Source organism: Pan paniscus, chromosome 6 (genome assembly GCF_029289425.2).
Source record: "Pan paniscus chromosome 6, NHGRI_mPanPan1-v2.0_pri, whole genome shotgun sequence".
Taxonomy (NCBI): domain Eukaryota; kingdom Metazoa; phylum Chordata; class Mammalia; order Primates; family Hominidae; genus Pan; species Pan paniscus.
In genome coordinates, this window is record NC_073255.2 from 117330082 (window position 1) to 117357383 (window position 27302).

The window sequence follows — 27302 nt, forward strand, 5'->3', positions numbered from 1 at the left end:
CCGTTGATTGGCCTGGGCGGGGAGGGCGGCCGTTGATTGGTTCGGGCCCACTCGCGCGGGCGCCACTCTCTTTGTCTGACAAGAGAGTCGTGAAGCCTCCGCGGTCCTAGAGGGGCCGCTGGCTGGGACGCTTCGCTCGGCGCGCGCAGGTGGAGCCAGCGAGAGGCTCTGAGGCTGCCAGAGTGGTTGTGTCTGTTGCTCCGGTAAGGGGTGATTCGCCGAGGGGCGCGGACCAGACAGACCTCGGGTCAGGCCCGGGAACCCCGAGAGGAGAGCCCAGCCCCTGGTGGAGGCGGCTTGGCGGAGATTCGGAGCCGTCAGCAGGTTTGGGGAGAAGGAAACGAGTGTTGTGGGGGGCGTGGGTGCGGGGGGGAGGCCACTGCGCACACCCCCGGCTCGCAGGGGACGCTCCGGGCTTGTGCGGCGGCTCTCGGGGCCTGTGGCACCAGCTTTTGAGTATTTTTGGCGGTGTCAAGTCTTCGGCAGCGAGAGGAGCAAAGTCCGAAGAATGAATGGCTGGTGAACGCCTGGACTTGGTTTTGTTAGAGTGGGAGATGAGCCGTGGTTGTTAGTGCAAGGTGTTCACGTGATTGTGAAGCGGCATTTTGGATTTTGTCAAAAGTTAACAGTCCCTTCCAGTTAAAGTTTTAAGAGTTTATTGTGCATGCAGAGGAACAGCTGGCAGATTGTTCCAATGGCAGCTTGGAAAGCTAAATGAGGAAGTGCAGTGATCTTGATTGTAATTGGCCATTATCAACTTGCATTCCTTCTAGGGTAAGTCGAGCTGGATCAGCCTTGCATCTGTAGCTGATTGGTTCAGTTTATCATGCGGACGAGAAAAAAGCTTCTTTCCTGGTCAGCGCACACTTTTCAGGGAAATAAGGAATTGTTGTTGCTGTTGTGTTTGAGACGAAGTGTTACTCTGTTGCCCAATTTGGAGTACAATGGGCCAATCTCGACTCACTGCAACCTCCAACTCCCGGGTTCAAGCGATTCTCCTGCCTCAGCCTCCCGAGTAGCGGGGACTACAGGCACGCGCCACCATGCCCGGCTAATTTTTGTATTTTTAGTAGAGACTGGGTTTCACTATGTTGGCCAGGCTGGTCTTGAACTCCTGACCTCGTGATCCGCCCGCCTCGGCCTCCCAAAGTGCTGGGATTTACAGGCGTGAGCCACCGCGCCCGGCCTGTTGTTTTTAAGAGAGACAGGGTCTCGCTCTGTCACCCAGGGTGGAGTGTAGTGGTGCCATCATAGCTCATTGCAGTCTCCAACTCCTGAACTCAAGGGAGAAATCAATGTATTTTAAATGCCTTACGTGGCTGTGGGTGGTTGGCCTAGGGCCGTACCCAAAACATGGACTCCATTTAATTTTTCATTAGCAAGTCTGACATTCAGATGCACAGCCTTCACAAACACATTCAGTAAATATAGTGCAGGGGTGTCCAATCTCTTGGCTTCCCTGGGCCACATTGGAAGAAGAATTGTCTTGGACTACACATAAAATACACAAACACTAAAAATAGCTCATGAGCTAAAAAAAAAATCGCAAAACAATTTCATAAGGTTTTAAGAAAGTTTACGAATTTGTGTTGGGTTGGATTCAAAGTCGTCCCGGGCCATATGCGGTCCACAGGCTGAGGTTTGGACAAGTTTGGTGTAGAGAATGAAAGGGATGAGGCCTTTGCTCCAGCCTTGGAGCCATTGATCAGGATAGTTTTTAGAGTGTACCTCTTTGCTTAAAAGGCAGAGGGTCCACCCTGGGCAACATAGCAAGGCCCCACCTACAAAAGAACTACAAACAACTGGGCGTGGTGGTGCACTCTTGCAGTCCCATCTACTTAGGAGACTGAGGCAGGAGCATTGCTTAAGCCCAGGAGTTGGAAGCTACAGTGAGCCATGATTACACCACTGCACTCCAGCCTGGGTGATAGAGGGAGACTCCTCAAAAAAAAAAAAAAAAAAGGCAAAGGGTCTTCTAAACTGTTTTCAGGAAGGTGAACTGTGTTTGAGGGGCATCCATTAAAATGAAAGTGAATTTCATTAAAATTCATCCTGAGTTAGAAAGCAAGTCTGTAGGCTGGGCGCAGTGGCTCACGCCTGTAATCCCAGCACTTTGGGAGGCTGAGGTGGGTGGATCACCTGAGATCAGGAGTTCAAGACCAGCCTGACCAACATGGTGAAACCCCATCTCAACTAAAAATACAAAAAAAGTAGCTGGGCATGGCGGCAGGTGCCTGTAATCCCAGCTACTTCCGGAGGCTGAGGCAGGAGAATCGCTTGAACCCAGGAGGCGGAGGTTGCAGTGAGCAGAGATCACACCATTGTACTCCAGCCTGCACAACAAGAGTGAAACTCTGTTTAAAAAAAAAAAAAAAAATCAAGTCTGTAATTGTTACTGTTGCTGAATCCTGCTAGCAAATCACCAGGCTAGAGGTGAGGGTTGAGTGACCCCTTTAGAACACTTTCAGAGGGGGCTTGTCAGCAGGTGGAGCTGGCTGTAGGAGCAGGGTTGGAAATACGTAAGTAGATTTAGAGAAAGAAAAGCTGGTGAACTGGAATCCCTAGGATAACTAGACTCGGACATCCTGTGTGATAGGGGAGGGGAGCATTTGGCTTTCTCCTGTTGGTCCTAAATTAAAGGGAGTGGGGAGCAAAATTTTGGATAAAGCTGTTATTGATCAAATCCTGATTTGGGGCCCATGCCTCAGAGGCTATGGTTTGGCTTCCAGAGCTGGTTGCTGCAGGGTGTGGATCAGAGTGCTATTTTATCTTTTTTTTTTTTTTTTTTTTTTTTTTTTTTTGAGATGGAGTCTTGCTCTGTCACCAGGCTGGAGTGCAGTGGTACAATCTCAGTTCACTGCAACCTCCGCCTCCCAGGTTCAAGCGATTCTCCTGCCTCAGCCTCCCAAGTAGCTGGGAGTACAGGTGCCTGCCGCCTCGCCCAGGTAATTTTTTGTATTTTAGTAGAGAAGGGCTTTCACCATGTTGGCCAGGATGGTCTCCATCTTCTGACCTCGTGATCCACCCGCCTTAGCCTCCCAAAGTGCTGGGATTATAGGCGTGAGCCACCGTGCCTGGCCAGAGTGCTATGTTTATATGTGGTCTATCTGCTGTCCCTTTGTATATGAGGTGCAGAGTATGACATGTTCTAGGGAGAAGGGGAGGGCAGGGCTGCAGGTTCTCTTGGATGGAGCTTGGGAAATTGAAATTACTAGACTTATTGTAGCGGCTCATGCATTTCGTCACATGTTCCAACACCAAACACAGGGACTTTGTATTAAGCTTTCTCTGTGGGCCCTGTTGGAATTCCCGGTCCCAGATCTGCCAACCAAGAGAGCTTCAAATTAGGGCTGGCCTTACTGACTTTTTTTCTTCTCCAGCTCAGCCAGACGTCCAGGATCCCACCCCTTGCAAAAGACCACGCCGTGGAAGCCATGTTCCCACCAGCCAGGGGGAAGGTGAGCTGTGCCTCCCCCTCTGCTTCATCAGCATAGTCACTGCCACCAGCAGCTCCTTCCTCAGACCGAGCCCTCTTGATCAATGTGGGGAGTTTTCCTTCTTAGACAGTGCAATGTAGAGAGCTTAGCCTCTGGAGTCACATGGGCTTCCTTCAGTTACATAAATACTCTGGCTCCAGTTTTCTTTTCTGTAAAATGGGTCAGTGAGAGTGCCTATCACAGCGAGTTGTGAAGATTCAATGAAAAACACCCTGTGAAGTCCTTTGTGCAGTATCTGGTTACTCGTTTAGCACTGTGTTAAGTTGTTGCTCTTATTACTGTAGTAGTTGCCCATTGTTTCTGTCTGTGAGCATTATTGTGCACCTACTGCTGTACACTCCAGGTACTGTTTTCTGTTCTGGGAGATCAACTCTTACCTGTAGGAGATTACAACCTGATTAGAGAGATAGATGTGTAAGGAACTTCTCATAATAAATTCTGAACTGTTCCTATGAACGGGTATAATGGAAGGTCAGTTATTGAATTTGTAGCATTATGGAGGGTGATTAGAAGAGACTGAGTTGTTTTGTCTTTTTTTTTTTTTTGACGGAGTCTCACTCTGTTGCCAGGCTGGAGTGTAGTGGCGCGATCTCAGCTCACTGCATCCTCTGCCTCCCGGGTTCAAGTGATTATCCTGCCTCAGCCTCCCAAGTAGCTGGGACTACAGGCGAGTGCCACCACGCCCAGCTAATTTTTGTACTTTTAGTAGAGACGGGGTTTCACCATGTTGGCCAGAATGGTCTCCATCTCTTGACCTCGTGATCCACCCACCTCAGCCTCCCAGAGTACTGGGATTACAGGCGTGAGCCACTGTGCCCAGCCTGTGTTTTGTCTTTTTTTGAGACGGAGTCTCACACTGTTGCCCAGGCTGGAATGCAGTGGCATGATCATGGCTCATGGCAGCCTTGACCTTCCTAGGCTCAGGTGATCCTCCCACCTCAGCCTCCCAAGTAGTTGGGACCACAGGTACATGCCACCATGCCTGGTTACTTTTTGTATTTTTTGTAGAGACAGGGTTTCACCATGTTGCCCAGGTTGTTGTTGAACTCTTGGCTTGAGCCATCCACCAGCCTCAGCCTCCCAAAGTGCTGGGAATCCAGGTGTGAGCCACTGCGCCCAGCCTAGAAGAGACTGAGTTTGAAAGAAAGGAGAGGACCAGTGGCTCATGCCTGGAATCCCAGCACTTTGGGAGGCTGAGGGGGGTGGATTGCCTGAGGTCAGGAGTTTGAGACCAGCCTGGCCAACATATAGTGAAACTCCATCTCTACTAAAAATACAAAAATTAGCTGGGTATAGTGGCGCATGCCTATAATCCCATCTACTTGGGAAGCTGAGGCAGGAGAATCGCTTGAACCGAGGAGGTGGAGGTTGCAGTGAGCCGAGATCGCGCCATTGCACTCTAGCCTGGGCAACAAGAGTGAAACTGTCTCAAAAAACAAAAACGAAAACAAAAACCCAAACAAACAAAAAATGGAACTTTTAAGCAACATTTGGTGCCCATCTGTCAATGTACAAGTCCTAGCTGTTGATGGGTTCTTGGAAACTGCAACTTTAAGGGAAACTATGTATATCAAAACCGTTTTTTTTCCATCAGTGTTACAGTGAAACAAAGTTATTCAAGGACCTGCTGCTGTACATACTTTTGCTAAAAATCAGTTTCCAAGAACCTATTGTGGATGTTAGGAGAGGAGTTACCATGCCACAATGACTCTGGGAGATGAAGCCATTTTATTCCCATGCTTGTTAACCTTGTGCAGGTGCGGGAATGCAGATGGCTGAGTAGGTCAGATTGAGGACATGGCAGCGCAGCTCTGGTAAAAGAGTGACACTCTGGATAATGGTGAGAAAGGGCCTGCAACCATAGCAGTGGAACTCAGGTTTGATAGGCAGGAAAGAAAGTCCGTATAATTTGGGAGGTTCTGGTGCCTGCCTGCAGAGGGGAGCTACGTGAAGCTTCTCAGGATGGTCTCAGGATGGGGGTGGGCATTTCCTGTTACTGACCACTTATAGGACAGCGAACGTTTGCCCTTTCCCTGAACACATCCCCTCTGAACCCATGCAGTGTCTTGTGAGAGCAGGGAGTGTGTAGACAGCCGCTGGGCCCCTTTGCCCAGAGGGCTGCAGTGGTGTGGGAGGGAGAGTGTGGCAGCTTCAGTGGTCAGCCCACTGGAGGGGGCAGTCACTTGCAGATGTAATGTCCCCTGTGCTCACTGTGCTGTGTCCACTGTTGCCCACTCTGGATATGCTCCCCAGGCGTCTGCGCCTTGGTCTGTACCTTTTATATTCTCCAGCAACGGGCTCCCCTGGTCTCTGGCATCTGCTTGGCTTGTGGCAATGGGATGAAGAGGGTTGGAGGACGGGGGACAGGGCGCCGGAGGCCTGGGGAAAACTGAGGTTGGGTTTCTCTTCCCATGGCTCCCTCCCCACTGGGCTGTGGGATGGGTGTGGCTGCATCCTGTTCGGCTGCAGCTGGTCTTGCTCCCCTTCCAGCAGCCTTCTGGGCTCCAGCAGCCCTCCCCACCTTACCCCTTCAGACCTAGCAGGCCCTGGTTCCCCAGGGTGGCCAGGACCTGCGAGCTTCCACATTTCTTGTTCATGTTCATTGAGACTATTCATCCCTTTGTAAATAGTCTGCACATTAACCAACCCCCCAGTGACCTCATCTCTTTCCTAAGGAACCTGGGGCAGAAGCAATAGGTTATTTTTATAGAGCAGCGGTCAGCAAACTGCCCTGGACCGCTTGGTAAAGTTTCCCTGAAACACAGCTGTGCCCATTCGCTTACTTGTCCACGGCTGCTTTTGTGCTCCAACACAAAGGCTGTTCCTCAGATTGTTGATTTGCTGTTCCTCTAATCAACAGCAGATTTGAGGAACTGGAACAGAGACCAGAGGGCCTGAAAAGCCTAAAATATTTACCATCTGGCCCTTTAGAGATTAATTGTGTCGACCCCGTGGTATGGAAGCCAGCACATGTCTGGCCTGAGGGCCATCAGGCCTGAAAGGAGCCCTGAATATATTCCTTATGAATTGGGTGCCCTTGGCCCACACTCTACCTCCCAAACCTTGGTTTCCTCAGCTGTGGAATAATCATTGAGCGTAAGTTATTTTAAGAATTGCAGTTACCTTTATCAGCTACTTTTCCAGGAGCTGCTCTCGTTTGAGGATGTGGCGATGTACTTCACCAGAGAGGAGTGGGGCCACCTCAACTGGGGTCAGAAGGACCTCTACCGAGATGTGATGTTGGAGAACTACAGGAACATGGTCTTGCTGGGTAGGACACGGCTTGAAGATTGGGCTTTGTCTGTGTTCTGAGTGTCTGTGCAAGCCCTTAGTCCCTTATCTGCAATTCCAGAATCAGAAAAAGCGGTGAAAACCGAAAGTTTTTTTCATAACTCGTGTGGCTACAAGCCCTGACCAGACATCACCACAGTGAAACCTGACTTCATCCTATAGGAAACCATTTATTGTCTTTATTTTTCCAACTTGGTGTGCATATCTGTATACCCAACTTCAGAAATAACAGTGTAGGCCAGGTGCGGTGGCTCACACCTGTAATCCCAGCACTTTGGGATTCCGAGGCGGGTGGATCACATGAGGTCAGTAGTTTGAGACCAGCCTGGCCAATATGGTGAAACCCATCTCTACTTAAGATGCGAAAATTAGCCTGGTGTGGTGGTGCACGCTTGTAGTCCCAGTTACTTGGGAGGCTGAGGCAGGAGAATCGCTTGAACCCGGGAGGCAGAGGTTGCATTGAGCCGAGATCATGCCGCTGCATTCCAGCCTGGGTGACAGAGCGAGACTCCGTCTCAAAACAAAACAAAACAAAACAACAACAAAAATAACAGTGTATTCGAGGGCACCACTCCAAACCCTACTGGGGATGATACGTTATGTAAAATATTTACACCAGGTCACCTTTCTGAAATGGGAAAAATTCTGACTCCTGAAACACATCTGGTCCTAAGGGTTTCACATAAGGGACTGGGGACAGTGAATAGTCGTGTTGTGTTAGGGCTCAGACCGAGACACTTCATGCATTCTTCACTCTCACCTCGTGTTCCTCATCTGTAAGACCTCCAGGAGTTGAGAATTATGGTAGATTTACATTCCAAAGGCTCACTTCTTATGCTCTTGAAAGTCTTTTTCTTTCTTTTCTCCGGAAATGGGTAACTTCTTGGTGTGTAACATTAGTGGGTGCTCAGGAAATGATTTTCAATCAACTTCATTTCTGAACCTTCACTGCTTCCATTCTTTTCAGGAGCCTACCCTGTCCTAGTCCACTGTAGTCTCCCACTGTGGGAGTTGCCTTGCTAAATAGTTTTCTTTCTGGGGTCACATGTTTAACCCTTGCACTGACACTCTTAGCACAGAGTCTTGACCACCTCTGTGGGACTGTCCACCCACCTCTGGATTTTTATAATTTTAATTTTCCCTTTAAAAGCATTACAGGAGCATACATAAGTACATGGAAGGCATAGAAAAGGAGGAGAAGAGGAAAGTGTTCATGGGTAACACTGTTAATATTTTGGAAGGTTTCCTGCCAGTCTTTTTTTCCTATGCCTTTACAAAAGTAGCTGAGCATATTCTATGTGCAATCCTGTAATCTGTTTTAAATGTAACATTATTGTATCAGCATTTCCCCACATAATCAGTAAACGAGCATAATATAATTCCATTGTGTGGTCCATAATAATATTTCATTGTTTTCCCATGTGGGGACATTGAGCTTGGCTTTGTTTGTTCGTTGGTTTGCTTGTGTATTTATAATGTTTGAATAGATGTTTGAGTATAAATCTTTGCATGAATTTTTGATCATTTCCCAAGATACTTTCCCAAAATCAGAATTTTGAAGTTAAATGAGATGGCACTTTAATCTTTATTGATTACTGAATGATTCTTCAACAAACTTTGTACTGTTTTGCATATCCAATAGTAACATTTGAGAGTGCTTCTTTTTTTTTTTTGAGACAGAGTTTCGCTCTTGTTGCCCAGGCTGGAGTACAATGGCAGGATCTCAGCTCACCACAACCTCTGCCTCCCCGGTTCAAGTGATTCTCTTGCCTCAGACACCTGAGTAGCTGGGATTACAGGCATGTGCCACCACACCTAGCTAATTTTTAGTAGAGACGGGGTTTCGCCGTGTTGGTCAGGCTGGTCTCAAACTCCCGATCTCGGGTGACCCGCCCACCTCAGCCTCCCAAAGTGCTGGGATTACAGGTGTGAGCCACTGCGCCCAGCTGAGAGTGCTTCTTTACTATATCACTGCCTTCTTTTATGGATTTTACTAGTTCTAAAAATAATTTTCATTACAGAAATTTTGGAAAATACATCAGTAAATAGAGTAGATAATAAAAATCACCTGCAGGCCTACTTTCCAGAAGTAACTCTTGTTATTAACATTTTGGTTTACTTTTTCCCAGTCCGTCTATGTGTCTATTACAGGGAAAGAATCCCTTATCCAAAATGCTGGGGACCAAAAGTGTTTTGGATTTCGGATTTTTCTTTTTTGGATTTTGGAATACTCATAAATATATAATAAGATAATTTGAGGATCTGACAAGAAATTCACTTATGTTTCATATACACCTTAGACATGTAGCTTCTTCAAGCTACGCTTGATTTAATTGTTCCCTTTTGATATTCAGTTTATTTCCAGTTTGATGCTGCAATACCACTGTGCTGAACGTCTCTGGCACATTCATCTTGGTTGCAATTGTACTTTAGGCTATATTTCTAAGAGTGAAATGACCACAGCCAAAGGTATGAACATTGTTCAGGCTTTCAATAAAGACTGCCAGATATTTACAAAGATTGTGCCAATCTCTGTTTTTCCCTGGGGAAGGCTGAATTAACTGTGTGTTGTGCACCTGCGTTTTGACTGCCACTGGTCACGTGAGGTCAGGTGTGGAACTCTCCACTTTTATCAGGTTAGTGCTCAGAAAGTTTCGGATTTGGGAGCATTTTGGATTAGGGATGTTCAAACTGTATTAATTACTTATACACACACACACATAACATACACACTACATAGTTTTTTAAAACAAAATTTGGGGTCAGGCATGGTGGCTCACGCCTGTAATCCCAGCACTTTGGGAGGGAGGTCGAGGTGGGCGGATCACCTGAGGTCGGGAGTTCGAGACCAGCCTGAGCAACATGGAGAAACCCTGTCTCTACTAAAAATACAAAATTAGTCAGGCGTGGTGGCACATGCCTGTAATCTCAGCTATTCTGGAGGCTGAGGCAGGAGAGAACGCTTGAACCCGGGAGGCGGAGGTTGTGGTGAGCCAAGATTGTGCCATTGCACTCCAGCCTGGGCAACAAGAGCAAAACTCTGTCTCAAAAATAAAAAAAATTTGGATCATGCTATATATGAGTTTTGTATTCTGCTTTAAAATACATAGGCAGTGTTTTTCTATTTTAATAAATAGTTGGGCCGGGCACGGTGGCTCACGCCTGTAATCCCAGCACTTTGGGAGGCCGAGACAGGTGGATCACCTAAGGTCAGGAGTTCGAGACCAGTTGGCCAACATGGTGAAACCTCGTCTCTATTAAAAATGCAAAAATTAGCTGGGCGTGGTGGCCACATGCCTGTAATTCCAGCTACTTGGGAGGCCGAGGCAAGAGAATCACTTGAACCCGGGAGGCGGAGGTTGCAGTGAGCAGAGATGGTGCCAGTGTACTCCAGCCTGGATGACAGGAGTGAAACTCCGTCTCAAAAATAAATAAATAAATAAAAATAAACATACAAAAATTAGCCGGGTGGGGGCGACAGAGCAGAGACTCCATCTCAAAATAAATAAATAAATAAATTTATAAATAAATAAATAGTTGGCTAAGTACAGTGGCTCAAGCCTGTAATCCCAGCACTTTGGGAGGCCAAGGCGGGTGGATCACCTGAGGTCAGGAGTTCGAGACCAGCCTGGCCAACATGGTGAAACCCCATCTCTAATAAAAATACAAAACTTAGCAAAGCGTGGGGGCGCTGTGCCTGTAGTTCCAGCTACTTGGGAGGCTGAGGTAGAAGAATTACTTGATCCTGTGAGGCAGAGGTTGCAGTGCGCCGAGATTGTCACTCCAGCCTGGGTGACAGAGCAAGACTCTGTCTCAAAAATAAAATAAAAAAACAATTGAATACAAGGATTTTTAATATCTGCCTAATACTTATGCCTTCATCGCATTAATGTGCTACGCTTGATTTAATTGTTCCCTTTTGATATTCAGTTTATTTCCAGTTTGATGCTGCAATACCACTGTGCTGAACGTCTCTGGCACATTCATCTTGGTTGCAATTGTACTTTAGGCTATATTTCTAAGAGTGAAATGACCACAGCCAAAGGTATGAACATTGTTCAGGCTTTCAATAAAGACTGCCAGATATTTACAAAGATTGTGCCAATCTCTATTCTCACCACCGCTTTTGATTATTGTCCTTATCTCTGCTTGCCACTGAGCCCCGGGCCATGTCTCTGTAACTCACTAACGGCCACATCCCATTTACTTCCCCATGAGTAGGATTTCAGTTTCCCAAACCTGAGATGATCTGTCAGCTGGAGAACTGGGACGAGCAGTGGATCCTGGATCTACCGAGAGCTGGGAATAGGAAGGCTTCCGGTAGTGCTTGCCCAGGTGGGTGAGGAAGAGACCCAGGCGAGTGGAATCAGGAAGAGGAAGGGAAGGCATGTTAGTGAAGCCCCTTCTGTGTGCCAGACGCTGAGCCAGGTGCTGGGCATATATTATCCCACTTCTTCATCCCTACTGCCCTGTGACGTGGGAGGAAGATCGGCATCCCCATTTCCCAGATGAAGAAACTAAGATTAAGAAATCTTGGCTGGACGCGGTGGCGCATTCCTGTAATCCTACTTTGGGAGGCCAAGTTGGGCGGATCACCTGAGGCCAGGAGTTGACCAGCCTGGCCAACATGGTGAAACCCCGTCTCTACTGAAAATATAAAAATTAGCCCCGCGTAGTGGCGTGTGCCTGTAATCCCAGCTACCTGGGAGGCTGAGGCAGGAGAATCACCGGAACCTGGGAGGCAGAGGCTGCAGTGAGCCGAGATCACGTCACTGCACTCCAGCCTGGGTGACAGAGCAAGACTGTCTCAATTAAAAAATATATATATATATATCACACAGGCCTGCTATGGGGGCTCATGCCGGTAATCCCAGCACTTTGGGAGGCAGAGGCAGGAGGATCACTTGAGCCCAGGCGTTCAGGATCACCCTGGGTGATATGGTGAAACCCCATCTCTACAAAAAATACAAATTTAAGCCGGGTGTGGTGGCGCATGCCTGTAGTCCCAGCTACTCAGGAGGCTGAGGTGTGAGGACTGCTTGAGCCTGGGAGGCAGAGGTTGCAGTGAGCTGAGATTACATGACTGTACTCCAGCCTGGGTGACAGAGCAAGACTGTCTCAAAAAAGAACTCTCACAGTTGGGAGGTGGACACTGGGGTTTGACTTCAAGTCTAGAATGCTTATCCTCTCTCTCCTGCAGGAAAAAGTGCTGCTCTGACGCAGATGCTCTAGTGTTTTCTAAGTGACAGCTCTTAGGGCACCCTGGATGCCCCTTGATTCCACCCTCATTACTTGTCCTCTCTCGGTGCTGCCTCTTGTTCCCTTGCTTTGTTTTGTTTTCATATTACTCCCGTATTTCCTGACATATCTGCATTTTTCTACTTACTGTGTCCCGATGCAGCTGCTCCTGTTTTTCACATCCAAGGTTTCTCCTCCATGGCACTACTGACGTTTTGGGCTGACGAATTCTTTGGGGGCAGGATGGGGCATGCCCTGTGCATTTTAGGATGTTGAGTAGCAGCCCTGGCCTGCATCCACTAGATGCCAGTTGAACCTCCCCAGGTGTGACAACCAGAAATGTCTCCAGACATTGTCCAAACCCTGTTCACCCCTAGTTGAGACCCATTGCTCTATTCAGTTGGCTTTTGTCCCTACTTCCCTCTGGTTCCTTTTCTATGCTATCCTATACTTTGTCCATTTTTAAGCAGATGTTTCACCTAGAGTTATTAAAAACGTGTATCTAGGCCAGGTGCCGTGGCTCACACCTGTAATCCCAACACTTTTGGAGGCCGAGATGGGCAGATCGCTTGAGGCCAGGAGTTTGAGACCAGCCTGGCCAACATGGCGAAATATCATCTCTACTAAAAATACAAAAACTAGCCGGGCGTGGTGGTGTATGCCTATAATCCCAGCTACTCAGGAGGCTAAGGCACGAGAATCTCTTGAACCCAGGAAGTGGAGGTTGCAATGAGTTGAGATCATGCCACTGCACTCCAGCCTGGGCTTGTCTCAAACAAAAAGCATGTATCTTGAAGCATGACATGCTACCTCTTTGATATTTATTTGGCACCACTGAGTACCTAGAGTAAGTTGTTTTTCTAATAATGGTGATGGGCTCTGCTCTCACATTCTCTGGCATACACACTCCTATACATTTATAGTGAGTTTGTTGGTGCCGAGAGCTGTTTTTGTTATGAAAGTGAAGAGTCCAATGAAATTCAGAATTTTGGGCTGGGTGCGGTGGCTCACGCCTGTAATCCCAGCACTTTGGGAGGCCGAGGTGGGTGAATCACCTGAGGTCAGGAGTTCGAGACCAGCCTGACCAACATGGTGAAACCCCGTCTCTACTAAAAATAAAAAATCAGCTGAGCATGATGGCTGGCATCTGTAATCCCAGCTACTCGGGAGGCTGAGGCAGGGGAATCACTTGAACCCAGGAGGCAGAGGGTGCAGTAAGCTATCATGCCACTGCACTCTAGCCTGGGCGACAGAGAGAGACTCCGTCTCAAAAAAAAATTTCAGAGTTTTGGCCTCTTGAGTCTGATGATGTAAACGAGATCACTTCTTAGCTTCATTTGATTGTCCTAGACCCCTAACAGTTGCCTTCTCTTCCTTTTTTTCTTCTGCAGTGGATAGGTCATTTACATCTTTTCTTGTTATTTGGCTAGGTTCTGAAGCCAGACACAAGATGAAAAAGCTAACTCCAAAACAGAAATTTTCTGAAGATTTAGAGTCATATAAGATATCAGTGGTAATGCAGGAATCAGCTGAGAAACTTTCAGAAAAGTTACATAAGTGTAAAGAATTTGTGGACAGTTGCAGGCTTACTTTCCCTACTAGTGGTGATGAATACAGCAGGGGCTTCCTTCAAAACCTTAACCTTATTCAAGATCAGAATGCACAAACAAGGTGGAAGCGGGGCAGATATGATGAGGATGGCAAACCCTTCAATCAAAGATCTTTGCTTTTGGGGCATGAGCGAATTCTCACAAGAGCAAAGTCTTATGAATGCAGTGAATGTGGAAAAGTCATTAGGCGTAAGGCATGGTTTGATCAACATCAAAGAATTCACTTTTTAGAGAATCCTTTTGAGTGTAAGGTCTGTGGGCAAGCCTTCAGACAGCGGTCAGCTCTTACGGTCCATAAACAGTGTCACCTGCAAAACAAGCCATACAGATGTCATGACTGTGGAAAGTGTTTTCGGCAGCTCGCGTATCTTGTTGAACATAAGAGGATTCACACCAAAGAAAAACCCTATAAATGTAGCAAATGTGAAAAAACGTTTAGTCAGAATTCAACCCTTATTCGACATCAGGTGATCCATAGTGGAGAAAAACGCCATAAATGCCTTGAGTGTGGAAAAGCCTTTGGCCGGCATTCAACCCTTCTATGTCATCAACAGATTCACAGTAAACCGAACACCCATAAATGCAGTGAATGTGGACAGTCCTTTGGTCGGAATGTGGATCTCATTCAGCATCAAAGAATCCATACAAAGGAGGAATTCTTTCAATGTGGAGAATGTGGGAAAACGTTTAGTTTTAAGAGGAATCTTTTTCGACATCAGGTCATTCACACTGGAAGCCAACCCTACCAATGTGTCATATGTGGAAAATCTTTCAAGTGGCACACAAGCTTTATTAAGCACCAGGGCACTCACAAAGGACAGATATCCACATGATGTTAACTGGAAAGCAGTCATTGGAGGACTAGAACTTATAAACCTCTACTTCAAGTGTGTATCATGTAATTGTTTCCATGAAAAGCAATAAATGTAACAAAGGGTTTTTCTATGGGAGCCCTCTTTGTGTAGCCAATCTGTAGTGAAGAAACACTTAAAAGGAAATGTTAGCTTGGGCAACACAGTGAGATCCCGTCTCTACAAAAAATAACAAAGCCAGGTGTGGTGGCTCACACCTCCAGTCCCAGCTACTAAGAAGGCTGGGTGACAGAGTGAGGGTGTCTCAAAAAAAAAAAAAGAAAGGGCTGGGCGCGGTGGCTCACACCTGTAATCCCAGCACTTTGGGAGGCCGAGGTGGGCGGATCACAAGGTCAGGAGATCGAGACCATCCTGGCTAACACAGTGAAACCCCGTTTCCACTAAAAAATAAAAAAATTAGCCGGGCGTGGTGGCAGGCACCTGTAGTCCCAGCTATGCGGGAGGCTGAGGCAGAAGAATGGCATGAACCCAGGAGGCGGAGCTTGCAGTGAGCTGAGATCGTGCCACTGCACTCCAGCCTGGGCGACAGAGCGAGACTCCGTCTCAAAAAAAAAAACAAAAAACAGAGAAAAGGTTATTAGGCTGTTGTGTCCACTCTCTTGCACCCTCTATGCCCTCATTCCCTCCAGCCTAGTTAAGGCAGAAGGGAGCCAGAGAAGCTGTGCCGTGTGGTTGCCAGGCTGGGGACCATTGCATGGGTTGTGAATGATTGAAGGTTTGAAGACGGCCAGTATGGTGTCGCATGTCTGTAATCCCAGCACTTTGGGAGGCTGAGGCTGGAGAATCACTTGAGGTCAGTTCAAGACCAGCCTGGCCAACATGGTGAAACCCCGTCTCTACTGAAAATACAAAAATTAGCTGTTTGGGAGGCTGAGGCAGGAGAATCGCTTGGACCTGGGAGGTGGAGGTTGCAGTGAGCCAAGAACACACCACTGCACTCCAGCCTCAGCAACAGAGTGAGACTCCATCTCAAAAAAAAAAAAAAAATGATTGAAGAAGAATGCCTTTCCTGTATTACATACAACTATTACATGCTAACGTATAGACTTAAAAAACAAAACAAAACTAAGGGCTACTCACTAGTAACTAGTGAGGTATGAAGAACTAAAAGTTGCCCATAATCAGGCCGGGCATGGTGGCTCACACCTGTAATCCCAGCACTTTGGGAGGCCAAGGCGGGTGGGTCACAAGGTCAGGAGTTCAAGACAAGCCTAGCCAAGATGGTGAAACCCCGTCTCTACTAAAAATACAAAAATTAGCCAGGCACAGTGGTGGGCGCCTATAATCCCAGCTACTTGGGAGGCTGAGGTAGGAGAATCACCTACCTCAACCGGGAGTCAGAGGTTGCAGTGAGCTGAGATTGCGCCACTGCACTCCAGCCTGGGCGACAGACCAAGACTCCATCTCAAAAAAAAAAAAAAGTTGCCCATAATCTAAAATGAGTATGTTAGATTCTGGTAAGAGTTGTAAGTCAGCCCGGCGCAGTGGCTCACGCCTGTAATCCCAGCACTTTGGGAGGCCGAGGCGAGTGGATCACGAGGTCAGGAGTTTGAGACCAGCCTGGTCAATACGGTGAAACCCCATCTCTACTAAAAAATACAAAAATTAGCCGAGCATGGTGGTGCGCGCCTGTAGTCCCAGCTACTCAGGAGGCTGAGGCAGGAGAATCGCTTGAACCTGGGAGGTAGAGGTTGCAGTGAGCTGAGATCATGCCACTGCACTCCAGCCTCGGTGACAGAGTAAGACTCCATCTCAAAAAAGAAAAAAAAAAAAGAGTTGTAAGTCAATATTTGTAATAGGTGCCGTGGGCCCTGCCGAAGTCCCTCTGGCCTTACACCTTCCGTGGGCTTCATCTGACTGTGTCTGCACCTTGTGGCCTGTGGGGTAATAACACATTCTGGGAGCAGCTGTCAACCAATCATCGATGGGAATTTGATAAACACCAAATTCTCCATCTCCCCATGTGTGGAAAACTCTGAAGCATGTGTTTTAGTTTCCAGAGGTTCCCCATGAATTGCACACAGGCACTCACCCAAGGTAGATACCTCATTGGGTGACTTCCCTTCTGTCTCTTCCACCTTCCCTAATAGTGTTGCAACCTCTCCCCAACAAATAAACTACTTGTATTCAAAAAGTGTCAATTATGTTCTCTGAGAAGCCATATCCCTTCTGTTTCCAGTTATTCTAAGCACATTCTGACATTCAGTTTAAATAGGTTGAGCTGAGTGTATTCTCCCTAGAGCTCAACAATATAAGAGATCCATTTAAATTATTTTGATATCCTAAACATCATCCTATGTCTGTATTAAAAATTGCTCTAATTTGCCGGGCGTGGTGGTGGGCACCTATAATTCCAGCTACTCAGGAGGCTGAGACAGGAGAATTGCTTGAACCCGGGAGGTGGAGGTTGCAGGGAGCCAAGATTGCACCACTGCACTCCAGCCTGGGCGACAGAGTGAGACCCCGTGTCAAAAAAAAAACAAACAAATATTGCTCTCAGGCCAGGTGCACTGCGTCATGCCTGTAATCCCCAACACTTTGGGATGCTGAGGCAGGTGGATCACTTCAACCCAGGAGTTTGAGACCAGCCTGGCCAACATGGCAAAACCTCATCTTTTTTTTTTTTTTTTTTTTTGAGATGGCGAGTCTCGCTCTGTTGCCCAGGCTGGAGTGCAGCGGTGAGATCTCAGCTCACTGCAACCTCCGCCTCCTGGGTTCAAGCGATTCTCCTGCTTCAGCCTCCTGAGTAGCTGGGACTACAGGTGCCTGTCAGCATGCCCAGCTAATTTTTGTATTTTCAGTAGAGATGGGGTTTCGTTCGCCATGTTGGCCAGGCTGGTCTTGAATGCCTGACCTCGTGATCTGCCAGCCTTGGCCTCCCAGTGCTGGGCTTACAGGCGTGAGCCACTGTGCCTGGCCTCTCTCATACTTTTAAAGTACAAAAATTAGCTGGGTGTGGTGGTTGTATGCCTGTAGTCCCAGCTGCTTGGGAGGCTGAGGTGGAAGGATCGCTTAAGCCCAGGAAGTTGAGGCTGCAAGTGAGCCAAGATCACACCACTGCACTCCAGACTGGGTGACAAAGTGAGACCTTTTTTTTTTTTTTTTAAAAAAAAAAAGATAGTTTGTATTTACGATTCTCTCCGATGACCAGTTCAGACATTCAGGCACTTGTCACTCAGATTAATCCTCATGTTTAAAGAAGGTACAAACAGGAGAGAACTGTTTCTAATTCACTGAGCCACAGGGAACTGCCAAATCTAGAGAGACTCAGCCATAGAAAATGAACAGTCACATCCAAAGCGCAGCCATCCTGAGATGGCTTCAAACTTAGAGGGAGGTGTAGGTGCTGTCTAGGCCAGACACTCTTCAGTTTCCAAACAGTTCCTAGAGGAAGAGAAGCCACTATCACCCAGACTAGACCACTATCACCCAGAAGCCACCTACACCCAGACTAGACCCGGGGCTCTGCCCTGTGTTTGTCAGGGGCCACTAGTGCCCTGACTGCTGTTTCCTGATGATATTCCTTCAAGCAGAGGCCTCTATTACACGTGCCCCAGCTCACCTACATCAGGGAGAGAGTGGTCTCCTGACCGTGATGGTGGGAGCCCCTAGTGGAGCTGAGCAGACACTCTCTTCCCTTCATTTTCACAGGACCTGGAAAGGACAACCACACTTGCTTTACTGGAGATGATTCTTATGTTCTATTTTATTCACTTCTGCAAGAAATACTCAAATTTTGTATAATAAGCCTTGTGATATCATGATAAATATGTATCTGGTCTTCATCCTCAATGACTAGCAGAGAGCTCCCCAAACCTTGGAGAATTCCTGAGGGATAAGGGTGCTAAGAGCATCTTTTCTTATCATATTTGGTCTTTGACACTTGTTCCTGACACAGAGCTGTTAAACCCATTGGAATTTCCTTAGTGATGCATGTCTTTGTTCTAATAAGGCAACTCTTGGATTTCCGATGGGTTCAGCTTGGGGGCTAACTGGGAAGACCAAGGCATGATTAGAAACTTGGAAGCCGAGGCAGGCGGACCACGAGGTCAGGAGATAGACACCATCCTGGCCAACATGGTGAAACCCTGTCTCTACTACACTACAAAAAATCAGCCGGGTGTGGTGGCGAGTGCCTGTAGTCCCAGCTACTCGGGAGGCTGAAGCAGGGGAATTGCTTGAACCTGGGAGGCGGAGGTTGCAGTGAGCTGATATCATGCCACTGCACTCCAGCCTGGGCGACAGAGCAAGAATCTGTCTCAAAAAAAAAAAAAAAAAAAGCCGGGCACAGTGGCTCCAGCCTGTAATCCCAGCACTTTGGGAGGCCAAGGTGGGCGGATCATGAGGTCAGGAGATCCAGACCATCCTGGCTAACACAGTGAAACCCCATCTCTACTAAAAATACAAAAAATTAGCAAGGCATGGTGGGGGTGCATGTAGTCCCAGCTACTCAGGAGGCTGAGGCAGAATGGCATGAACCCGGGAGGTGGAGTTTGTAGTGAGCCGAGATTGCGCCACTGCACTCCAGCCTGGGCGACAGAGCGAGACTCTGTCTCAAGAAAAAAAAAAAAAAAAAAAGAAATCAGCAAGTCATAAAACTGAACTCCTAGGCTCCTAGAATGGGAAAGAAAGAGGGACTATGCAAAATTAGGTTTTCTGGAAAGTGAAAAATAGAGTGCTTCTTTTGAGTACTGAGCTTTACCAGATCTTTTGGGGATTATGAAGTAGTTGAAACCCTCTCTACAATCTAAGGCCAAAGGCAAATTTTAAATGACTAAAATACATTCTTAGGGAAGTATTAATAATTGTAGTGAGCAAGATTTGGTTCAAAAGTGAATAAAAAGGCCAGGCATGGTGGCTCATGTGTGTAATCCCAGCACTTTGGGAGGCTGAGGTGGGCGGATTGCCTGAGCTTAGGAGTTCACCACCAGCCTAGGCAACACAGTGAAACCCCATCTCTACTAAAATACAAAAAATTAGCTGGGCATGGCATGGTGCACCTGTAGTCCCAAGTACTTGGAAGGCTGAGGCAGGAGAATTGCTTGAATCCAGGAGGTGCAGGTTGCAGTGAGCCAAGATCATGCCACTACACTCCAGCCTGGGTGACAGAGCGAGACTCCATCTCAAAAAAAAAAAAAAAAAAAAGTAAATAAAGGTAGGCTGGGTGTGGTGGCTTGTGTCTGTAATTCCAGCACTTTGGGAAGCTGAGGCAGGAGGATTCCTTGAGCCCAGGAGGTTGAGACCAGCCTGGGCAACATAGCAAGACCCTATCTCTTAAAAAAAAAAAAAAGCTGGGTGTGGTGGTGTGTGCCTGTGGTCCCAGCTACTCAGGAGGTTAAGGCAAGAGGATCACTTGAGCCCAGGAGGCTGAGGCCACAGTGAGCCATGATCACACCACTGGGCTCCCGCTGGAGGGCTACAACGAGACCCAGTCTCAAAAATAATACATAAAGGTAGAGCGCAGATAACAAGGACAGAACCCAGTTACATGTCAGCCTGGCTCTTATCATCAAAAGTCTCTTACCTGGCATCAGCTCACATTTCAGAAGGCCCCCTACTTCCTCATTCTTCACTCACTGAAACTATCAGTCTGTAATGAGGCTCAGGACAGATTGAACCTATCTTGTAGGAGATACTCAAGGAAGATCCATAATTGACTGATATACTCCAAATGGCAAGGAATGTGGTTCTGGACAAGAAAAGAAACAGGCCAAGTCACATAGAAACATATCAAAATGACAGCACTTTATTTCTTTTTTGAGATGGGAGTCTCGCTCTGTTGCCCAGGCTGGAGTGCAGTGGCGTGATCTCAGCTCACTGCAACTTCCGCCTCCTGGGTTCAAGTGATTCTCCTACCTCAGCCTCCCAAATAGCTGGGCTTACAGGCATGCACCACCATGCCCGGCTCATTTTTGTATTTTTAGTAGAGACAGGATTTTACCATGTTGGCCAGGCTGGTTTCAAACTCCTGATCTCAAATGATCTGCCTGCCTTGGCCTCCCAAAGTGCTGGGATTATAGGCGTGAGCCACCACGCCCAGCCGACAGCACTTTATTTTGATGAATTCTTTGGTGTCGGATAAGGTGTGTACTTTGTCTAAATCTTTCCCCACATTCAAGACATTTGTAAGGCTTTTCCCCAGTGTGAATTCTCTGGTGTTTAATGAGGGTTGCACTCTGATTGAAGCGTTTCCCACAGACGGAACATCCATAGGGCTTCTCCCCAGTGTGGATTCTGTGGTGTTTAAAGAGGTCAGAGCGCTGTTTGAAGCTCTTCTCGCATTCTTCACACTTATAGGGTCTTTCCCCTTTATGTAGTCTCTGATGTCTAAAAAGGTTGGAAATATGACAGGTTTCCCCGCATTCCTCACATTTAAAATGTTTGTCTCTACTGTGGGTACTTTGATGACGATTTAGGTGTGAATTCTGCCTGAAGCGCTCCCCACATTTCAGACAGGTGTACGGCTTCTCGCCTGTGTGTGTCCTCTGGTGCTTGGTCAGGGCAGCACTCTGGCTGAAGCTTTTCCCACATTCTTGGCAGCCATACGGTTTCTCACCTGTGTGGATTCTCTGGTGTCTAAAGAGGTCAGAGCGTTGTTTGAAACTCTTCCCACAGTTACCACATTTATAAGGTCTTTCTTCATGGAGCTGCCTCTGGGTCTCAAAAAGGCTGGAATGATGGAAACTGTCTCCACTGTCAGACTTGTGAGGTTTCAGCACGTGCCACGTCACCATGTGGAAACTTTGCTTGCACTTGTTCCCGTGTTCCTCACTGTCAGTGGGCCTCTCTGCTTTCGGGATGTGCTGACATAGAACAAGGTTGGAACACCTGGCACTGTTCTGCAATTCATTATTTTTAGAGTCTTCCCCTTCTATGGAACCATTCTTATTGACATCTGAGATGCTGTTGAATCCTTCTGCTTCAGGAGAATTTTCAAGTTTCAGGGGCAAGGGGTCTCCGGACTGCTTTTCCACCCTGTCCTCATGGGTACTGACACACTTAGAAAACAGGGGGCGCTTCCCCTGGAACGCTTCTTGTAGTCGCCCCTGTGGCTCCGCTTCTTCTAAAATTTGTTGCACTGGAATCAACTCTTTGTTCTCCACTCTGCTTTCCAAACCTGAAACGTGAAAATACAAATTCCTGCCAGTGCATCCCTGTGCAACACAGAAATAAGCAAGTGCTGGCAGAATGTTAAACCCTCAAACCCCTTTTACTTTTTATTTTAATTAATTTATTTATTTTTTGAGACGGTGTCTTGCTTTGTCACCAGGCTGGAGTGCAGTGGTCCGATCTCAGTTCACTGCAACCTCTGCCTCCCGAGTTCAACTGATTATCCTACCTCAGCCTCCCGAGTAGCTGGGATTACAAGTGCACACCACCACACCCAGCTAATTTTTGTATTTTTATTAGAGATGGGGTTTCACCATGTTGGCCAGGATGGTCTCTATCTCTTGACCTCATGATCCACTTGCCTCAGCCTCCCTATTTATTTATTTTGAGACGGAGTATTACTCTGTTGCTATTTATTTATTTTGAGATGGAGTCTCACTCTGTTGCCCAGGCTGGAGTGCAGTGGCATGATCTTGGCTCACTGCAACCTCTGCCACCTGGGTTCAAGTGATTCTCCTGCCTCAGCCTCCCGAGTAGCGGGGATTACAGGTGCTAATTTTGCTAGTTTTAGTAGAGACGGTGTTTCACCATATTGGCCAGGCTGGTCTTGAACTCCTGACCTCGTGATCCGCCTGCCTCGGCCTCCCAGACTTCTGGGATTACAGGCGTGAGCCACAGCACCCAGCCTATATTTTATTTTATCGTATCTTATTTTATTTTTGAGATGGAGTCTTGCTCTGTTGCCTAGGCTGGAGTGCAGTGGCATGATCTCAGCTCACTGCAACCTCTGCCTCCCAGGTTCAAGTGATTCTCCTGCCTCAGCCTCCCAAGTAGCTGGGATTACAGGCACCCACCACCACACCCGGCTAATTTTTTTGTATTTTTAGTGGAGACGAGGTTTCACCATCTTGGCCAGGATGGTCTCGAACTCCTCTGACCTTGTGATCCACCCCCCTCGGGCTTGCAAAGTGTTGCGATTACAGGCGTGAGCCACCACACCCAGCTATTTTATTTTTTTGAGATGGAGTTTCGCTCTTGTTGCCAAGGCTGGAGTGCAGTGGAGTGATCTCGGCTCACTACAACCTCTGCCCCCCAGGTTCAAGCAATTCCCCTGCCTCAGCCTCGAGAGTAGCTGGGATTACAGGCAACGTGCCACCACACCTGGCTAATTTTTGTATTTTTAGTAGAGATGGGGTTTCACCATGTTGGTCAGGCTGGTCTCAAACTCCTGACCTCAGGTGATCCACCTGCCTTGGCCTCCCAAAGTGTTGGGATTATTGGCATGAGCCACTGCACCCAGCCTATTTATTTTATCTTTTTGAGACAGAGTCTCACTCTGTCACCCAGGTTGGAGTGCAATGGCGTGATCTCGGCTCACTGCAACCTCCACCTCCCAGGTTCAAGTGATTCTCCTGCCTCAGCCTTCTGAGTAGCTGTAATTACAGGTGCCCATTAACTGGCCTGGCTAATTTTTGTATTTTTAGTAGGTATTATAGTAGGTATTTTAGTAGGTATTATAGTAGGTATTTTAGTAGGTGTTTTAGTAGACGGGGTTTTACCATGTTGGCCAGGCTGGTCTCGAACTCCTGACCTCAAGTGATTCACCTGCCTCGGCCTCCCAAAGTGCTAGGGTTATAGGTGTGAGCTACCTCGGTCTCCCAAAGTGCTGGGATTACAGGTATGAGCCACCACACCCGGCACAAGGGAGCAATTTGAGCAAAGCCCTGAAACTTTGCTTCCTACAGAGTAGAGTAGAATATTCCAGGCAGAGCGGTCACATAGCACAAAGACCAGGAGGCAGCGGGGCCTGGCATATTTTGGAGCAGCAAGGCAGTGTGGCCAGAGTAGGCAAAGGGCAGCAGAAGGGATGGGTGGGTGAGCAGGGTGCCAGGGCCCCTGCACATCAGGCATCAGAGGTCCGGCTAATTTTTGGTATTTCTAGTAGAGACGGTGTTTCACTATGTTGGCCAAGCTGGTCTTGAACTCCTGACCTCGTGATCTGCCCACCTCGGCCTCCCAAAGTGCTGAGATTTACAGGCCTGAGCTATCACGCCCGGCCAAAATGTATTACTTTTTTTTTTATTAATTTTTTTTTTAAAGAGATGGGGTCTCGCTATGTTGCCCAGGCTGGTCTTGAGCTCCTGACCTCAAACAATCCTCCCATCTGGGCCTCCCAAAGTGCTAGGATTACAGGTGTGAGCCACCGTACCCAGCCAACAGCAAATGTTGACAAGAATATGGAGAAAGAAAAATTATTAGTATTGCTGGTGGCATATACATTAGTTATGGGCTCTTTGGAGAGCAAGATGAACATACAGTTGTTCCCTCTTCTCTGTGGGGACACGTTCCAAGACCCCCAGTGATGCCTGAAATTGTGTATAGTACCAAAGCCTATATATATATGTGTATATATATGTATATACATACGTGTATGTGTGTGTGTGTGTATATATATATGTGTATATATATATATGTATATATATATAATGTTTTTTCTTTTTTTTTTGAGACGGAGTCTTGCTCTGTCACCCAGGCTGGAGTGCTGGAGTGCACTGGCACGATCTCGGCTCACTGCAACCTCCGCCTCCCAGGTTCAGGTTCACGCCATTCTCCCGCCTCAGCCTCCCGAGTAGCTGGGACTACAGGCGCCCGCCACCACGCCCGGCTAATTTTTTTTTCTGTATTTTTTAGTAGAGACGGGGTTTCACCGTGTTAGCCAGGATAGTCTCGATCTCCTGACCTCATTATCTCCCCGCCTCGGCCTCCCAAAGTGCTGGGATTACAGGCGTGAGCCACAGTGCCTGGCCTATAATGTTTTTCCTTATATGTACATCCCTTTAATCAAGTTTAATTAATAAATTAGGGACATTAAGAGATTAACAGTAACTATTAATTATAACAATATACTTAGCTAGGTTTGGTGGCTCACACCTGTAATCCCAGCACTTTGGGAGGCTGAGGCAGGAGGATCACCTGAGGTAAGGAGTTCAAGACCAGTCTGGCCAACATGGTGAAACCCCGTCTCTACTAAAAATACAAAATTAGCTGAGCATGGTGGGGCATAACTGTAATTCCAGCTCCTCGGGAGACAGAGGCAGGAGAATTGCTTGGCTTGGGAGGCAGAAGTTGTAGTGAGCTGAGACCACACCACTGCACTCCCCCTGGGCAACAAGAGTAAAACTCCATCTCAAAAAAACCCCCAAAGATAAAAAATGAAAAACAAATGCTATACTGTAATAAAAGTCATGTGAATGTGGTCTCTCCCTGTCTTAAAATATCTGATTGTACTGCGTACTGTGGGTAAGTGAAACCGCAGAAAGCAAAACCAGGAAGGGGGGAGTACTGCCTGTCTCTAGGCATATTCTCTTCAAAAACTCCAACACAAGAACAAATATACAAAGATATGCAAGAATATACAAGAATGTTCGGTGCAATGCTGTAATGGTTAAAAACTTAAGACACCTAAATGTCCATCAACAGAAATGGAGAGAATTCTGGAGTATCTGGACCGTGAAATAGGTAGAGCTCCATGCATTAACATGAGTAAATCTCAAAAATGTAATGTTGAGTAAAAAAAGCCATACAGTAATGATATACAGCGTGGAGCTACGTGTCTATGTAGAGACAATATAAGACATGCATGGAAGTCATGAACACAACAGTCAGCTTACTGGCTACCTCTGGAGAAGGATAGAGGGGAAGGGTTTCAGGGAGGCTATGTGGGGGCCTCACCTACAGCTGTAACATACTATTTCCTTGGCAATATGGCCAAGTATTAAGATCTGATAAACTTGGGTGGTAGACACAGGGGATGGTCATTATCTTTTTTTTATATAGTTTTCTGTATGTATAAAACATTAAAAATGAACCAAAGTAAAAAGCTGAATCTAGCACCTAGCAGTACAGAGGCTCCTGCTTGCGTTACAGAAGGCACCTGAAGGCTCTCAGCCCAAGTCTGGGAATGGCATAGTGGCTCAGGGATGGTAGTGAACCAGCCCTTCACAAACCACACACCGTAATAAACCAGCAGAGCAACAGCACTCACTCGGCGGAACTGTGCTCCCGGAATCCTTCTGCGCACTCTCTCTGCAGAAGTCGCTCCGTGCTGGGTCCAGGCGCTCCCACTCCTCCCAGGTTAGAGACACAGCCATGTCCTCGAAAGTCACCATCCCCTGGAACAACACAAGAGCCCCATTCAGTACCTGCTGTCCCTGTACAGCACTAACACTCTTCTTGAGTCTTGTACCGACAAGGGAGTTTGGAGAGATCAGAGATAGAGGCTGACATTCTCTTGTAATCCTGAAAAGCCTTTCTGTGGACTATTTACACTAATTTTGGAGGTAGGTAGGAGCAAAATATTTCTTTAACTTATATCACTTTGATGTATGGGAATGGAAATATGATACAGATTAAAAGTAAACAAGGCCGGGCGCGGTGGCTCACGCCTGTAATCCCAGCATTTTGGGAGGCCGAGGCGGGCGGATCACCTGAGGTCAGGAGTTCGAGACCAGCCTGGCCAACACGGTGAAACCCCGTCTCTACTAAAAATACAAAAATTAGCCGGGCGTGGTGGCGGGCGCCTTTAATCCCAGCTACTCGGGAGACTGAGGCAGGAGAATCGCTTGAACCCGGGAGTCAGAGGTTGCAGCGAGCCGAGATCGCGCCATTGCACTCCAGCCTGGGCAACAAGAGTGAAACTCCATCTCAAACAACAGCAAGAACAACAAGAAGAAAAAAAAAAAGAAAAAGAAAAAGAAAAAGAAAGAAAACCAGTAATCCGTGTTCGCTTTATGCTGAGGTCTATAACAAGTCATTTCCTGGATGGATCTGTCACTGTGGCCTACAGAAAGGAAGTCCATACACACCCCAATGTTCACACGAAATGTAATAAGGAAATAAGTTCCGAAACGCAGAGCACCCCTAAACGCCTATTTTCCACACTCCCACCTCCAGAACGTGCCTTTCGCTTCTCACCTGGGATGAGGTTCCATCGAGCGCTCGCTGCAGAGCCCGCACCACGGCCACCGCCTCCTCCCCGCTCTCTGGGCAGTGCTCTCGCACCCAGGCTTGAAGCTCCTCGGGCAGGATGGTGAGGAACTGCTCCAGCACCAGCAGCTCCAGGATCTGCTCCTTGGAGAGCAGCTCGGGTCTCAGCCACCGACGACAGAGTTCTCGGAGCCGGCTCAGCGCCTCTTCCGGTCCAGCCACCTCCTGGTAACGCAGCTGCCTAAAGTGCAGTCGAGAAGTTTCGGGGTCCGGCGAAGCCGCGGGATAGCTGGGCTCCCAACTTCCGAGTGAGTCTTCCTCCACTTTCACGGGCAAAAGTCCGTCGCGTTGGGACGGCGCCGCGTCCTTGGACCTCGCAGCCATCACCCAGGGTCCCAACTCGGCGTCACTGCCGCGCCTCTGGGCGGTCAAGCTGGAATTCATCTTTCTTCGGCATGTGCTGCCCTTCCTGGAGTCTTCTTTTCAGGTGAAGAAAGAGCAAACCCAAGGAACTCATCAGCCGTCAACACCCTCCGGTCCCAAACACCGGGCCCCACCACACCAGGCCTCTCTCCACACTTTCTCCTTTCCTCAGCTTTGCGCCTACAACTCTCTCGGTCAAACAACCGAAAACATCCCGTGCCGGAAGCACGTCATCGACGCCTTGCGGCACCCTTCCCTGCATTTCCGGGGCCTCT

At 47.7% G+C, this 27302-nt stretch overlaps 2 protein-coding genes across 7 annotated transcripts; one reads left to right on the forward strand and one right to left on the reverse strand.

Annotated features, from left to right (window-relative positions):
• The first annotated feature begins 25 nt into the window (after positions 1-25).
• ZNF789 (zinc finger protein 789) lies at positions 26-14581 on the forward strand. Of its 5 annotated transcripts, none has more exons than XM_008968702.4 (5): positions 26-203; positions 3381-3458; positions 6642-6768; positions 11010-11123; positions 13457-14581. In XM_008968702.4, the coding sequence occupies exons 2-5, from the start codon at positions 3435-3437 to the stop codon at positions 14467-14469; spliced, it is 1278 nt and encodes a 425-aa protein (XP_008966950.1). In that variant the 5' UTR covers positions 26-203; positions 3381-3434; the 3' UTR covers positions 14470-14581. The 5 variants fall into 5 exon arrangements, with proteins under 5 accessions (XP_008966950.1, XP_008966952.1, XP_003815782.1 ...); XM_003815734.5 differs by having other exon boundaries at positions 28-324; XM_055115172.2 differs by lacking the exon at positions 26-203 and adding an exon at positions 5255-5337 and having other exon boundaries at positions 3378-3458.
• ZNF394 (zinc finger protein 394) lies at positions 7243-27280 on the reverse strand. Of its 2 annotated transcripts, none has more exons than XM_034964509.3 (3): positions 26593-27270; positions 25664-25790; positions 7243-13944 (listed from the first exon to the last, which is right to left on the reverse strand). In XM_034964509.3, exons 1-3 carry the CDS (start codon positions 27046-27048, stop codon positions 13922-13924), a joined length of 606 nt encoding a protein of 201 aa, XP_034820400.1. In that variant the 5' UTR covers positions 27049-27270; the 3' UTR covers positions 7243-13921. The 2 variants fall into 2 exon arrangements, with proteins under 2 accessions (XP_034820400.1, XP_003815772.2); XM_003815724.6 differs by lacking the exon at positions 7243-13944 and adding an exon at positions 20231-21625 and having other exon boundaries at positions 26593-27280.
• Positions 27281-27302: the final 22 nt, after the last annotated feature.